We start from the raw sequence: 16,551 nt of genomic DNA on the forward strand, positions 1-16,551 counted from the left end.
CTCTACAAATATGTGTTGGATGGCAGACTACTTAGTTAATTTCTCTGGTTTTAGTTGAGCCAGGCTCATGGTGGGCTCTACAGAAAACACCCACAAAAAAAACCCAAACAAAACCACAAATTAATCCTACGCACGTAAGATGGGAAAGAATTGTTTCTATCAAGTGCCAATAATCCAGACACCACACAGATGAGGCGGACCACAGCTTCTCCTACCTACAGAGCAGCCGGACTCAATTCTAACCCTAAAAATGCAACCAGGAGCCGACACGCCGAGGCCCAGCACAGACCAGCTTGCTCCACCCCACGGAAGCACCGCCTCAGAAGGGAGGTGTTCCCTGGGATGCCAGGAGGCCTCGGTTTGGGGTTCAAACGTGAACTCCCTGGAGTTTTTTGAGGCTGCCCTTCTGTTAGCCCGATGGCAAAGCCAACAGGTGGGTCCAGGTTGGAGGAAGGATGTCGCAAACCTCCCGGGCCAGCTTCCACAAAGGCAGCTTGGAACTCTGGGTGTCTGTCTTGGCACCGAGGCCAAGGCGCAGCCCATCCAGCAACGCCCCTGGACAGGTGTGTCTGCTCCCCGGCCCCCCACCCCCTGGAGGCCGCCCTCCCCAGCCCATGGCCACCTTTAGCTGTGGTGGTAAAGATCCAGTTACTTCTAAGCCTTCCCACCAAGCTGCCAATGTCAGACAGCTCTCTTATTCTGCCACTTCTGTCCTTGGTACAGGAGCCTTGTTGCTGGTGGCAGAAGCACTGCGTCCAAGACGGGAGATGCCCAGGGCCACCAGCTGCCCGAGACCCAGGCACAATTTGGGTCCATAGGAGAAGCCCTGCCAGCCGGTGCAGGGGGCACCCCTCTTGGGCAAATAGACCAGGCAGTGCAGGTCTCAACAGCGAGCACAGGCTTGGCAGCCAGACCCAGAGCAACGCAGGCTACCCAAGTCCTGGGCGGGAGACAGACACCTAGACTCCCAGCTGCGAAGGCTGAGCCGCTGCACTGACCCAGGCCCTGACCTCCAAGCCCCCGCGCATCTGCTGTCAGGACAGGCAGGGTCACCAGTAGCTGCAAGGCAAGGCTGAGTCTAGTCAAAATGCCACCCATCGCGCAAAAAAAGTAAAAGCTTACTGGGAAGGATGTTGGGATATCTGTTCTTCTCTCTGTTCTCTTCTTTATTGGCCAGCTCAAAAGTTCCCGGTACGTGTCCAGACGGCAGTGACTAGAAGAAAGCACAGGGTCAGCACTAAACGTGAGAAATCCAACACCGGGTTTACGTCACCTCCCGACTGAGCACAGGAATCCAGAAATCTGGACTCTGAGCACCTCCAGTGCTGGGTCCATCTCTCTGCTCCTGCCTGTGGAAGTTTCTGCCTCAGGCGCTGGGCCGGCACCGGGCAGAGATGTGATGGAGACACAGGCCCGCCTCCCCTTGGGCCCGCTGTCTAGTGGGGCCAGCGGAGGTGCAGATAACCTGATGACCCATAGCTGGACCCCGAAGTGCATTAAGGCAGGGGCTGGCCCGTGCATTGCCACCAAACCCCCAGGACTCACAGTCCTGGTCCAGAGCAGGCCCTGCACAAGTACGTAGGAACTGGCCACAGCAGAGCTCTGATCCGGGAGCAAGGACCCAGATGCTGGGCTGAAGGACGAGTAGAGTGATGGCGAAGGACCGTCCTCAAGCCCTCACCTGCTGAGGACTTGGTGTGCTCTGAGGACCAGTGGGACAGGCACAGCTGGGGGGCTCCTTGAAAACGCAGATCTCAGGCCACCCCGGGCCCGCACAGCAGCTACCCACTTCCCCAGGGGACCTGCATGCACCGCCCTAACCCTCCCTTTGTCTTAGAGGAGGAAAATGAGTATAGGGGCTCAGCTAGGCCCCTAAAGCTGACGTGTGGCACAGCAGGTGTCAGCCCAGCGTCCTGACTTCTAGTTCTTTCCACAACTCAGAGGCCCTCGGCTCTTGTTAGCACCAACTGTCTTCCTGTTTGCTCACTGCTGGGGGGGCTCCATGCTCAGGGGGGCTCCTCGAAGTACACAGTGGGAGAGAGCCCTCTGAACCCCCAAATCACATCCTTCAACACTCAGCCTGACCGTCAGAGGAACCAGGGGTCACTGGTGTTAAAATCTATCGAGTGTTTACGATGTGCCAGGCACTGAGGGAGGAGCTGGGTCACCCGCCTTCACAACTTACCTATTATCAGGTGACACCAGGATCACTCCTGTTTTGCAGATGAGGAAAGAGAACCCCAGGGTGGCTGCAGAACTGTCCAGAGTCGCCTGCCTAGCTCGTAGCAGGCAGTGGGAGGGCACGTGGAGCTGGCACCTGGACCACGAGAAGGGCACTCGCTTCCTTAAGTGTAGGGACAAGCGAGGGCTTCCCTGCGTCCGGCTATAAGTGCCCAGGAGACTGAGGCACAGCCTGGGATCAAAGCCAAGGCCCCGAGTCGGGTGTGTAGCCCGTGGGGGCCCAGAGCCCCCTTCTCCCGGGTCGGGGGTCTCTCCATCACAGACCCAGCCCCGGCCAGCCCATGGCCTCTTTCCCCAGCACACCCAGTGGCCACAGGCAGAGGCTCTGCCAGGGCCAGTGTGGAGGCCCACCCGGCGGGCACCTGGGCAAGGCTGGTGGGCAGTTCTCCGCCAGACCAGCACCTCCTCCACCGGGAGCTCTGCATCGAGCTGTCTTAACACTGAGTTTCTTGACCAAACCTCAACGTGAAATTTGTAGCAACATTCTAGAGCCTTCTCTTTTTCACCCTGAAGCTTTTTTGACCCCAGCACTGAAAACAAAAATGAGGCCTGAGACCATCGCGGGGGACGCATGACGCTGTGCGTTCGTCAAAACCCACAGAACGTGCGGCGCTGGACCCCCGACCCGGACTTTAGTTTGTAACAACGAGTCAACGTTGGCTCATCAGTTGTGACAAGTGTAACACACTCAGACGAGACGTTAATCGTTGGGGAAACTGTGCAGGGAAAGATGCGGCATATGGGAACTTGGTACTTTCTGCACAATTTTTCTGTAAACCGAAATCTGCTCTAAAACATACTCTATTAATATTAATAAATTAACAGAACAAAACAAAACCAAGAAGCCTCCCTCTTCCTCTGGAGGTTGAAGTGGCTGGAGGGGTCTGAGCGGTAAGGATGGACCCGGCTCTGCCACCCACAGCCGTGTGGCCCCGGCAGTGATCGGAGAGCAGAACACGGAGGTGTGATCCTGACTCTGTGGGCGGCAGCACAGAAGTTCACAGCGGAGGCAAAGCACTCTGCTCCCCGAACTTCTACTCCATTTCCAAGCACACAGAAGGACCGCCCACACAGAGCAGGCCAGCACTTCCTCCTGCCGTCAGTCATGTGTGAGCTGCTCCAAAGGCACAGGGCTAATAAGAGAGCTCTGGGGCGGGCCGGGTGCGGTCTGCCATAGCTGGGTAACCCCTGCAGCGCCCCGAGTGAGCCATGCAGCTAGCAGTTGGCTGATAACTACCTTGTGATGGATTGTCCGGTTACGTAAATTGGCTAAAGAGGGTTTGCTGGTTTGTTTGAGGTGACATTTTTAGGCACTGGGCTTAAAATAACCTGCTGGGACAGAGGCTCGTGGAAGAAGCTGTCTGGAGGGGGCCTTTTCCTCACCTGCAGGGACTTAACCGGGGGCCTGGAACAGACTCTGCTAGGTCAGTGTTCTACCAGTGTTCTACCATGGAGACGGCAGACCGGACATTCAGAGAAGTCGTCCTGAGAAGGGCGGCAGCTCAGACTCCCCTCATGCGGGAGCCAGGCTGAGCTGGGAACACACCTTACCTCTTTCACGTGTTAAGACACTCCCATGGGGGCTGGGAGGGCCTCATTTCATACACGAGGCCACTGAGGCAGAGGTTAAGGATGTCGCCCGAGCCCTCCAGGCTGGTAAGAAGCAAATCTGGGGCAGGCGCCCAGGCAGCCCGTCTCCAGCATCCACGCCTTGATCACCCCACTGAACGGATCCCAGTGCCAGGCCCTCTTTTACTTCGTCAAGTTCACGGCAGCTTCCACTGGCCATACACACAAGTCCCAACTCACTCGGATCGACTACTTTGAGGCTCATCCGTCTCCCTGCACAGTTCCTGGGAGAGGAGCTCAGGACAGAGGGTGAGCAAAGAAGAGGACGAGCATCGAGGGCCCAGCTCAAGCGTGTCCACCAGTGGAGGCAAGAGCGGGCTGGTCACGGCAGCTGTGATGCTCTCAGTAGAGCCTGCCCTTCACTTGAGAGAGGAGCAAACTGGGGTCCAGAGGGGGACGTGCAGCTGCCCTGGGTCCCCTGGAGCCAGGACCAGGCTCCATGCTGCTGGACTCGACCCCTCAACCCTCTCTCCCGGCCCTTCCCTGAGTGGAGGCCGTGGGCAGGAGGGCAGCTGGGAAGGCTGCTCAGTGGCAGGGGTGGGGAGAGCAGAGCAAGTCACTTGCTTTGGTTGGTACCCCAAAACCCAGGAATCAAGAAAAATCCCACTCACATGCAACATCTAAAAAAATCTAAACGCAAGGGCTTCCCTGGTGGCCCAGTGGTTGAGAGTCCGCCTGCCGATGCAGGGGACGCGGGTTCGTGCCCCGGTCCGGGAAGATCCCACATGCCGTGGAGCGGCTGGGCCCGTGAGCCATGGCCGCTGAGCCCGCGCGTCCGGAGCCTGTGCTCCGCAGCGGGAGAGGCCACAGCAGTGACAGGCCCACGTACCACAAAAAAAAAAATAAAAAAGAAATAAAAAAATCTAAACGCAAAAAAAAAAAAAAAATCCATGATAACCAAAATATCAAACTTTTAAATACCGTCAGGATCAGCAACAGCGTGGTGATAAGCCACGTCGGAGCCTGGGGCAACAGGAAACACCAGAGTGACCCTGTCTTTATTTCCAGTTGCGCTGTTCTGTTCATCATGGATTGCTTGCATTAATTTTGATGATTTTTAAAAGCTGCGTGAAAATAGAATTTATCCAGATGACAGAGTGTTTTGGTGCCCCCTTAAATTTTGCACCTGGGACAAGTGCCTCACCTGCCCGACCCTCTTCCCGGGCCCTCGCTTTTGAGATGGCGGCACAGGCAGCGAGTTCTGACGCAGCCCTCCCTCGGCAAGGGCAGTCACCAGCCTCCACGTGGAGAAATACAAGTACAAGAGGAAACAGGACAAGAATGGACGTGGGGGAAATGGTCCTGTATCTGCCAGCTTGGATAGTCATTTTGAAAATGGAGAATTAACTTCTCTCGTCAGGCTGAGAGACTGCAAAACAATACTGCTTGGAGCTGTCTTTCACTATGACCTACTATCTCAGAAAAGGGGATACATTTGGAAACAATTAAAAGGAAGCAAGATAAAGGCAGGTGAGGCTTGTGTTAAAAAATAAACAAAAGCACGGGTCTAAATGCGCCATCACCCTGCCGTGCCCTCGTGGGTTGCTTCTGGGTAAAAAGTCACTTGTCTGCAGCAGGAGTCATGCTGTCTTTAGGTGTCACAATGCTACGACTCTTTGCTGTTTACCAAGTCAGAGCCTCATATTTGACCTGTGAGGTCATTAAGGCATCCTCCCACCCCTGCCCCTTCACAGATGACGGAAGCTGTGGCTTCCAGGAGAATAACTGATGGGCCGGGCGGGGCTGCGGTGCCACAGGCAGGGCCAGGACCAGGTGGCTCCCCTGCTGGAAACCCGTCCTCTTTAAAGCTCAACACCAGCGCACGGCTATGTACGATATGAGGAAGATGCATAAAAGAAAACTCAAAACACGATCAGGGATAAACACTGGACAGCCAAATCCGAGACCACACTTCCCAGCGCGTCTTGTCTGCCTGCCTGTGCATCCCAGCATCTATAACTATCTGTCTATCTGTCTATCTATCTAGCAGATTCACAATTCATGGAACATTAAATTAAAAAATTAGCAACACAAGGGGAGGTGTCATTAATGTACATTTGCATTTTTGTTGATAGTAGGATCGGTTTGCTACCATCCGGCTGGACCAGTTCGTCAAAGTCATCTTAGCTGTTGCCATCATTAAGTTCACCCAGAACAGCGGTAGCAGGATGAACACGCTGACTTGGGCAGAATCAAAGGGCCGTCCAGGCAGAGCTAGTGTCCCCTCAAGGCAGCCCCTCGACTGTTTAATCGATGTTGTGCAGGACGGTTTGGGGGCTCCTTTGCTCTCAGCGTGAAATTGTTATCCTGTGGTCCACTCAGGCCCCGGTCTTGCACATTATCGAGATAACGGTGTTTCCGTCACACTCGACTTTAGAACACGGCACCCAGGGTGTCTGAGCTGCAAGGAGGTTCTGAACCTCTTTCTCAACCATCTCATAAATGGGAATGAGGGTTAGCGGAGGGTCATCACGGCAGAAACCAGGTTTCCCTGGAACCCCATTTTTGGGACAGTGTCTCGATGGATGCCAGCATTCTGAGCCTTTGGGCTAATTTATCCTGAAACACGACATCCCACGTCCCAGCGCCCTTCCGCGTGACAAGAAAGAGGGGCCCCAAACTCACATTGAACTCCTCCCGAAACCTCTTGCAGTCATCCGCCGACCGGACCCGGATCTCCTCCTCCAGGTGCCCCACGGGGATGGGGAAGTACTTCTTGGGCCCCGAGGGGGACCTGCTGAGAAGCATCACCCTTTGCTGCTCTGTGGGGTCAACAGAAATACGGGGCTTATTAAGCCATGTCCCCAGATGGGTGACATTAGCCAGACAGACGGACAACGCTCCTGGGGAAATGGCACAGCTGGAGGGGGACAGTCGCCCAGACCATGAGCAGCTGAACGCAAGGTCTGTCTCTTTTAACACACGCTGATCACTCATAGTGACAGACGGACGCCCCTCTGGCTGGCGTCCCCTGCTTTTACCAACCAGACACGCCTCATCTTCCCAGCTCACTCGCCCACCAGCCACCTCTCCTTCCTCAAGGGATTCAGGTGGCTTCACACTCCAGCTCAACTGTCCAGGTTTGAAATGGAGCAGAATAACAATAGGTTTCTGGGCGCAAACTGGTAACAGGCTGGGAATCAGTTCCGGTGTGAGTCTCCCGCAGCCTTGTCTTCTTTGTAACAACTAGTCCTGGTTACTCAAGCCCCATAAGCTCCAAGAGAAATAAGAGAAACCATTGCTGTTTTTTTCTTTTTTGGCGGAGGGGAGGGGCTGGCGGCACTGAAAAGGAGAAGGGCCAGATTTCAAGGGTGTCCCCGGACAAGCTGCTTTCACAAATTCAGAGTGAGACCGCAAGTGACACCCTGGCATGTGCTTCTCTTCCTAGGGAACCGAGCTGCTGTTCTCAACAAGGTCAACTCTACTTTGCTGTCACTTGCAAAAGGGCCTGTCCCCACCTGCAGAGCTGTTCTGAAGGCCAGCCAAGAACTCCCTCCAGGGCTCATTCCTCCTGAGACAGTCACTCTAGGATGAGCAGCCCGCCTAACCGGCCCCAACTTCCTCCTCCCATCCGGGCTGTTGGGACGTGCAGGGCAGGGAGAAGGGGGCAGGAAGGTGGCGCCCGGAGGCCACGTGTCATCGTGAAACCAGGGTCACGGGTCTCCCAGCACGACAGAACTGGCTGAGGTCCTTTGCTGCCGATACTCTTGGTCGTGTGCCGGGTCGGTTTTGTAATTCATCTGAAGTCTGACGGCACCTCTGCTCCCCCAAACCACGGGACAACCAGGCAGCAAGCTGACTGAGGAAGTTGTAGTCACTGGTGTGAACAATATTTTTAAAAGCCTCTGCCTCACATACCTTTCTTGGACATCTCAACGCGTGGGAAGAAAACCAATGTGCCTTTGTAAGCAGAATTTACAAGTTAGTAGCTGAATTTGGAACCTCAAAGAAAGGCAGGAAATTCCCCCTGAGCTACTCTGAGCCTCCCTCTAAGCACGTTGGTGCATCAATTCCCTTCTTTTAGCTGATCGGAAAACTGCGGATTCCGGGGTGGCCCTTTCGAGAACTGTAAACTATGAGCCCACCTGTCTCGGCTTAGGACGAGCTAAGACTTACTGATAAATTTTATATGTTGAAATCCCGGAAAAACGACAGGATATGAACAGTGTCTCCCCCAAAGCCACAAACTGAAATGCCTCAAACGTCTGTTTCACACCGGACAGAAAATGACAGTAGTTTTGAAACGGGGAAACTCCGGTTATAAAGGACGGCATGATACCAGATAAAGCCAGATGAGAGTCGCAAAGCCGGAGGAGTCCATCATTTAAGTGTTAAGGTGTTAGAGAGGCACGGCCCCCCCCCAGGCCCGGCCCGGCCCGGCCCCCTACCTTGCTCTTCTAGGATTCCGTTAGGCATCTTCTTGTCGTTGGAGCTGACCACTGCCTTCCTCTGCTTCCTGAACCTTAGAGACACAGACGCGTGAGGTGTCAGCACAGGGAGCTTGCTGAGAGTCCAGAGCCCCGGGGATAGCCACCAGGTGAGCCCCGGGGATAGCCACCAGGTGAACTCCGGGGATACCCACCAGGTGAGCCGAGAGAAGCTGTTCCTGCTGTTCATGGCTGAGCCACTGCCCTGGCCCCTTGGCCCCGCCCCTGCTCTGCCCTCTGCCACCCGGCCAGCCCCCACCTGCTCGTCTGCAGTCACGGCCTCTCGCATCATTTCCTCCCTAGCAGGTGTGGGTGAGCCAGTGCCCGGACACTCCTACCTGAAGAAGTAGCCTGCAAGGAACAGGAACAGCAGCAAGGGGAGCAGCAGCCAGGCCAGCAGGGGCTGGGGCGCGCCGGGGGCCGGAGGGCCGGGGGCCGGAGCGCCTGGGGGCAGAAGCAGGTCCCCGTCAGGACCCGAGGCACAAGGGGAAGCGGGCTCTGGGCGAGGAAAGGTTCCCAATACCAGACCTCGCAGTTTGCAAAGTGGCCCTCCCACCAGCCCCCCTTCCCTGATGCCAGACCCCACTTTAGAGGTCACCAATTCGTCCCCCCCATCCCAGCGGCCCAGGACACCAGAACCCTCCTTTACAGTTTACAAACTCCCTTCGTCAACAGTCCTTCTTCCTGGACACCAAAACCTCACTTCACAGTTTGCAAAGTAGTCACTCCCTCTCAACCCTTCTTCCCTGACACGAGAACCCCACTTTACAGTTTGCAAACTCCCTCCTTCATCTGCCCTTCTTCCCGGACCCCACTTTACAGTTTGCAACTCAGTTCACCATCCTGGTCCATTGGGTCCACAAAGGCCCCTCTACTTAGATGAGCAGCGTTGACACCAAGAAGAAGCTGAGCTGAGGATGTGATGACCTGACGTGTCCAAGGCCCCCTGCTGCTGGGTAGTGAAGGCCCAGACCCCCGTGTGACCTGTTTCCCCAGGTCCCAGGGCACCTGTCCCTCCCCCTAACGGGAGGTGGAGGAGGGTGGGAGTGTAGATGCCCTGCTGCTCTGTCCCAGGACGGTGGCCCGTGGTCGCATGGTGACCCGGCCTCCCGGAGCCGTGAGCTGCCGACCTCACCCGCCCAGAGGAAAGCTGCTGACCAGGCGCCACCCGCGCTCCCCTTTCATCTGTCTTTCCTGGACCAGAAGGTGCCACGTCCCTGGACCCAACGTGGCTGCCCAGGGTCTGGCCCGCAAGCCCGAATTCCAGGGGGCTCTGGTGGCCCGGCTGCCACCCTCAGAGCCCACCCCTCGCCCAGTGTTCTGACTCAGCTCCTGTCCCCTCAGACTGCCCTGCGGCGTCCTCCTCTCCAAAGCGTCCTCGCTCGCCAAGGAGCACCTCAAAGCCCCCTCGTCCACGAAGCCCACGCAGCTCCCCTCCGGTGGATCCCAGAGGGGCTCTGTGTGCCTTTAGCACATAGCCTATTCTCCTGGGGGGAACAGGCCCGGGGGGCCCGCCTTCACCCCTGTTTCAGTGGAAGCCCCTAGAAGGCATGACTGGACCGTCATCGCTCTGAGTCACAGAAGCACCAACAGGGCCCCTGAGCCCAGTGGGGGCTCCACAGCCCCGCAGTTCCCCATCTCGCACCCCTCCCCACGTATCCCAAAGGTGTAATGGGTATCTCACCCCTGGGCCGGGAGCTCTGCCGCCGGGGCCCTGCGCTGACGCCGGCACCCTGTGGGTGGTCAGTGCTATACTCCTAATAATCGAAGGACTCTTACAGACCTGAGTGACTGCTAGACGTGGAAGTATTAAAACCTGAGGACAGCGGTGAGGAGGTGACCTCAGCCACCGTAAACCTGGCCAACCTACGACACGCCCCCGCTCCAGGCTGCCCCACGCCTCTGCCACCTGAGCTAGTGATGTTCAGGGACCACCGCAGCTGTGCTGGGAGGCTGGGGATGCCAGGCTGAGCTCTCTGCTCAGTCCCTCCCTGGGAGCCCCTCCGCTACAGAGGCTCCTCCCTGACCCTAGGAGCCGACCTGCCTGTGGCCTCCCTGCCTGCAGCTCCTTGGAGCACCCCCGAACCCTGCCAGGGCCTTGGAGCAACTCAAGCCCAGACTGATGGGGGAGATGCCTGCTACCAAGGGGCAGAGCTGGGCCCAGCCCCAGAGAGGCCACTCAGCTCCATCCCTGCCCGTCCAGATGCAGCTGCAGAGCCTGACAGGTGCCCTTCTGCTCTCCCGGGGCGTCCCTTCTGTCGAACTCCCCACTTCTGCATTTGCTCAGCTTAACCATGGCAGTGACTGACGGGCCAGCTCGTAGGCCCGAGGGCTGGATGGGCCTAGCTGAGCGTGCAGGCCTGCCGGGAGCTTCAGGTGGGCACCGGGATCACAGACAGCCCACCCCTGGGGCCGTCAGGGGCTCCAGGGTCCAGCCTCCGCTTTCATGCTGCCCGGAGTCAAGGCTGCAGTTACAGACGTGGGCAATTCCACGGCACACCCTCAAGGAGCGAGGCGGAATGACCCAAGGCCCCCAGAAAGGGGCCGTGTACCCGGACAGAAGCGATGGGCCACAGGGACAAATGGGTTCCCCTGCTCGGGGTCTCTGTCAGTTGTCAGCAGCCGCCTCTGTTATGGAAGATGGAGGTCAGGCGGGAACAGTCAAGGACGAGCAGGCCCCGTGGGGCTCCGGGAACTGGCGGGGTGTCCATGCCCTGTCGGCGGGGCTGGCCGCGTCTGAGCCCCAACTCACGGGGGCCGAGGAGAGGTGCACGTGACGTGCTCAGTTCTTCCAATTTACCGAAGGAAGAAATCTATATTTTTACGTAAAAAATATCTGATTTTTAAATATTGGTAAGCAAGTCAACCCAAATACAATTTTGAAAACCAAAATGTGGGTCAGAAAAAGCCTCCGCAGGCTGGGCTGTGTTCCCGGGCACCAACGGGCTCCCGACGGGAAGTCAGGGCGATGACTAAGAGGAAATTCAAGTCTCTTTCTGTTTTCATTTCACGGTGATGTGACTCAGACTGGGTGGGGCTGAGGGTCGCGGTTGGGGAGCAGAGCGGGGCTCTCCTGGAGGTAAGTACCCCGGTGGTCCACTCGGAGCAGCCTTCTCCCCAAATCTCCTCCAACTCTACGCAGCCAATGCTCCAAGTCAGGTGTGCATGGATGTTCGTGCAAATTTATGCCCAGGCACGCCTGAGAAGTGTGCACCCGTGTGTGTTGGCTTACATGGAATCTGGTCCTGGAATTTGAAAGTCGGGGGCTGCCGTGTGAGTCCTGACCTCAGTCACGCACCTGCACGCTTAAACTTGTGCGGCTCGCCCGCTGTGCTGGACGGCCCTGTGAGGTGAGGGTGGGCAGCAGGGGGTGGGGAGGCCCCTTGGTTCCCCCCTCAGCCCTAAAGAGTTCTGTGTAAGGCCTTGACGAAGGGACCCCCCCCTTCTGGGGTCCCCGCTTGTAGTAAGGGGGGTACTGGATGATGTTCCTCCAACGCGGATCTGCCCTGCCTTGGGGGTCCCTGGGGGAGGGAAGAGTTGGGGCAGGGGTGGGAGAGAAGAGGAGGGAGGGGAAGAAGGTGGCAGAGCAGCTGTGTTCTGGTTGGGGGCGGGAGGTGGGGTGGGGTGGGCAAGGTCCCTGCAGGACCCGCTGTTTACCAGCAGAGGGCGCTTTAAAAGTCTGCTCCCACCCTGTACCTCGTGCGTTTTGCTGGGTTCTGGTCGATAGGAGCAACACAGGGATCCAGGCCTGCTGCAAAACGTTCAGACCAAACACAGAACAGTCACGGGCAAGAGCCATCCCTTCTTGTTCCCAGAGTTACACGCTGTTAAACCCATGGGGTGTATCTGCCCTGACATTTTCCCTACACGTTTACATTCATAAACCTACAGGTTCGCTGATAACTGGAGTCCTAACGACTCTCTCATTACATCTAAGACTCCACGGATCGTGAGATGTGCTATTACTTTATGAACCACTAAGAAAGGAAAAAAGATATTAAGGCACACTTCAGGATACAGTGATATGAAATGTGGGGAAAAAGAAAAACAGATGAAATACGGTATCTGGCAGCTCTGCGACTTGCCTTTCTTGGGTCGTCTGTCTTGGAGAGTTTCAGTGTCAGCACACAGGAGCCTCTTCATTTTGTTTAACTGCCCCTTGAATTTCCACTTTTTGGGTAAACCAAGATTGGGATGGACACTTAGGTTGTTTCCAACTTTTTGGCTATTACCTACAATTCTGCAGCTCTTGTCGATACCTTTGTGTATCTCACAAGGGTTTCTGTAGGCGAGCTCCTGGAAGTGGACCCTTTGTATTCTGTCCACACACGTTAAACTGTAATCGAAACTGCAAGTTGCCAATGTTTCCACCCTCTACACTCACCTGGAGTGTACGATGGAGCCTATTTCTCCCAGATATTAGTAATTCGTTTAATTTCTGTCAATCTGATAAGTAAAATAATACCAGTTAAATTTGCATTTCCCTAATTTCTAGACGGTTAGGTGCCTTTTCATGATTCACAAACATACTTACTTAGATATTCATATTTTGCCTGGTCAAATTTTTAACCGTTTTCCTACTGTCTTTTTTTGTCTCTTGTTAATGTTTAGGAATCCTTCATATAATCCGGACAATAACATTTTGCTATACAATTTATAGGTATTTACCTTCAACTACTTGTGTAAAATAATGTCTCCTATGATTATTTAATACATTTTGTTCAGTGAGCAAATGAAATGATTTCCGGTTATTTTGGAACACACTGGCAAAGCGCTGTGATCATCCCAAATGATGCTTCATCCTTCTTTTGGGGAACAGATGAAGTTTCAAAGGGCACCTCACAGGGTCGGTCAGGTGTCATCCGGAATTCTAGGCCACAGGAGCCCATCTACTCACATAACAGGGGCCCTGAGCCAGATGAATTTCCCTCTTGGAAGTGACCAGAAGCCACTGCCAAGCCTGCAGAGGCTGCAACAGGTGACTTCCACATTCGTTCTGGTGGGCACCAGGTCACACAACCGTCCCGCTTCCTGTAAGGACTCCTGACAGCCACAGCCGATTATCAGCCAAGCATTTTATTTTTAGGTGAACCCAGGAGGGGGGAGCCCGTCTGGTCACCTCGCGTGTTTCTGAGATCCACCCATATTGTCTCATGTATCAGGCATTCCTTTTCTCCTTTTTAACTTTCAAAGTATAAAAATAGTGAGAGACTAGAGTAATGAACCCCCGCGTATCTGCCCCCTGACATTCTTGGATCAACTGTGTGCGTCTGTGGCCGGCCCCGCTACGTATTCTTTTCCAAGTCACTCCTAGATATCTTGTCGTTTCAGCTGTCAACATACAAGTATGCGTCTCTAAAAGGTACGGACTCATTTTTTAAAATAAACCTGACTGCTATACCAATATCTCGCCCCACAGTATGAATTTCTTAATGAACGGCATCAACTATCACAGCAGCGTTTAAATATCCCCCACTGACTCATCCATGTTTGTTCAGGGCTGGTTTGAGTTGGGTTCAGCACAACGGAGGCCATCCTGCCCTCCGTCCCACCAAGCTGACACGGACTCTCAGCCCAGGGCAGGGGTGGGAGCTTATGTCCGCTGCCTCCCGAGTGCTCAGCTTTGCTCCAGTCACATACGGAGCAACTGCTCTCCTAGCCAGCCTGCCCTACAGACGTGCAGGGTCAGAAGCACACTTCCCACTCACCTGCCCATCACCCCACAAGGCCATCAGGAGGCGGGGCAGTGGGCAGTGCGGGCAGGAGGGCAGGGAGGAAGAGGCGGGGGGGCCCTTACCTGCGGTCGTGGAGGTCCAGTTGCTCTGCGCGGTGGTGGTCTCGTTGCCCTTGAAAGCCTTGGCGAGGGGCAGGCTAACACCGGCCAGCAGGAGCGGACAGAAGGGCTCCATGGCAACCCTGGAAGAGGCAGAACGGGCTCAGAGGGCTCGCCCACCACCCACCTGGGGATGGCCAGCCTCCACCGAGGCGGGAAACTCAGGGAAGACACAGAGGACTCGGGAAGAAAAACAGTGGGCCGGGCATCGGGGTGACAGTGGGGACCCTTTGGGAGCGTGGCTTTGTCAGTCTGCTGTAGGGGGGGAGGTCTTGTACTGGCACGATTTCTACCTGCACTTGGGAAGTAGCCCCACCTTAGAACAAGCCAGGTTAGTAGCGCCATAACTACCCACAGGTTATAAAAGCTCCTGCTGTTCAGGTTACTTTCCTTTTTTGTTTGTTTGTCTGTTTCGGGAGGGAGAGAAGAGGCCAAGGACGTGGAGGTGCCGGGGAGAATAAACTCTTAAAACATCACGAGGTCTGGGATTCTGAGAGGCAGCTTCACAGACCCTGCAAGAGGCCCGGTCACCTGGGCTTGAGGATTGCCAACGACAGTAACTTGTTGAACGTGTAGGAACATTTCGCTGTGCCCGTGCTGACACGGTGGAGTACTTCCGTGTTGCATCACAGCAGCCCAGAGATGCATCAGCGCCCTCGGTTACGTAGCCTGTGGTCACAGGGCTGGGGGGCTGGAAGGGGGGTCCAGCCACCTGCACAGGGTCCCCCTTTGCTGTCCCTCAGCCACAACCACAACTACACCCCGGCCCTTATTCCGGGTGCCGGCCTGGAGTACCTCCTACCAGAGCTACAGGAAAAGGTCCCCGAAAAACTCCAGTCCCTGGCCGTCCACCTGTCCCACACTCCGGAGCCTGATTAACCGTCGTGAAGCTCAGCTCAGTCCCCTGCCTCGTGAGGTGTGAACAGTGACTTGGGGATGAAGAGCTGGCGTCATGTCTCTGCTCCTCTGAGCCAGGCACTTTGCCGGCAGCTTTCCTAGATCATCCCCTGTAATCTTCACGACTCCGGGCTGATATCAGGCCTTGCATCTGGACTCTGCTCCGGTCTGAGCTCTCAGGGGAAGCAGAGGCAAGCCCCCTCCTGGAGGAGGGGTCATGGTCAGCTCATCTCTGACAGACCCACTTGGGCACCTCGGGGATGGGGGCAAGTATTTATTGGGTGGATGGGCAGACGTGCTGGGCAAACCCAGACTGCAACGCGGCTCGACAGAGAAAAAGGCTCTTTCGCCCAGGAGACCTGCAGGCGGTCACCTGGGACCTCCTACTCAGCGCTCCGTTTTGGCAAAGACACCATAAATCCTTGGGAATCATGATAGTGATTGGTGGTATAGAAACCCATCCCGAGGGCTCCCTGCAGCTGAAGGTGGGCAGTGGCACCTGCCGGGTGGGATCTGGTGCTAATGATGCAGGCGTGTCCTCCCTCCTGGACGCCCTCCTCTGTTTCCATCCACGAGCCCTGTCCACGGTCAGCCCGGGCGCCCAGCCCTACAGATGGCACTTTCCTGCAAGAAGCCTCCCTCGGGAATACGAATGGACCAAAGCCAAGAAACACTTGTAATTAGAGAAGGCGCTGAGTGAACGCAAAAAAACCCAATCATTTTCTAGCAATCGCCACTATTAAAATGAAACCATTCTGAGCACATTATGACAGTTATCCCAGAACAACCACCACAGTCACGATCAACACTTTTAGTTCCTTCTTCTTTCTTGTTTCCAAAATATATTTTAGATTTACTAAGTGAGCCATACATGCAAAATAGCTCTCGCTCCGTGAGCACCTACTGTGTGCTACACCCTTTCTATGGGTATCACCCTCACAGAAATCCCTCCAGGACGGAGCAACTGAGGCCCCACGGGGGAGCTGGTCCATATCCAGTCCGGAGGAAACTCAGGAGCCGCTATCCCAATCCTGGGCCGCTGGAGACAAAAGCCCTCAACCCCTGACAGGCACTCTGCATACACTGCATTAGAAAGTTGTTGTTGAGCACTGTTTTGACGCTCTTAATATATGGATAAAGATGCAGTACACATACAACGGAATATTACTCCTTCCTAGAACGAAATGATGCCATTTGCAGAAACATGGATGGATCTAGAGATGATCACATTAAGTGAAGTGAGTCAGACAGAGAAGGACAGATATCACATGATGTCACTTATATGTGGAATCTAACAAAATGATCCAAACGAACTTATTACAAAAGAGAAACAGACTCGCAGACATAAAAAAACAAACTCGTGGTTACCAAAGGGGATAGTGGAGGTGGGGAGGGATAAATTAGGAGTTTGGGATTAGCGGGTACACACTACTATATGTAAAATAGGTAAACAACAAGGACCTACTGTAGAGCACAGGGAACTCTACCCAATATCTTGTAATATCCTACAATGGAAAAGGATCT

At 55.2% G+C, this 16,551-nt stretch overlaps 1 protein-coding gene across 3 annotated transcripts in view; it reads right to left on the reverse strand.

Moving 5' to 3' along the window:
- The window catches only part of PTPRE (protein tyrosine phosphatase receptor type E), a 40,933-nt gene extending 26,727 nt beyond the window's left edge, over window positions 1–14,206 (reverse strand). The window contains exons 1-5 of one of the 3 annotated variants that reach the window (XM_065894441.1): window positions 14,095–14,206; window positions 8,636–8,741; window positions 8,259–8,326; window positions 6,496–6,632; window positions 1,123–1,213 (exon numbers count right to left, since the gene is read on the reverse strand). In XM_065894441.1, the coding sequence (XP_065750513.1) occupies window positions 1,123–1,213; window positions 6,496–6,632; window positions 8,259–8,326; window positions 8,636–8,741; window positions 14,095–14,206 (514 nt within the window). Of the gene's footprint in view, window positions 1–1,122; window positions 1,214–6,495; window positions 6,633–8,258; window positions 8,333–8,452; window positions 8,488–8,635; window positions 8,742–14,094 lie in introns of those variants that run through there. The other 2 variants (XM_065894440.1, XM_065894442.1) reach the window with 2 other exon arrangements.
- Between the last annotated feature and the right edge of the window lie 2,345 nt (window positions 14,207–16,551).

Source organism: Phocoena phocoena, chromosome 16, assembly GCF_963924675.1.
Source record: "Phocoena phocoena chromosome 16, mPhoPho1.1, whole genome shotgun sequence".
NCBI classification, from domain to species: domain Eukaryota; kingdom Metazoa; phylum Chordata; class Mammalia; order Artiodactyla; family Phocoenidae; genus Phocoena; species Phocoena phocoena.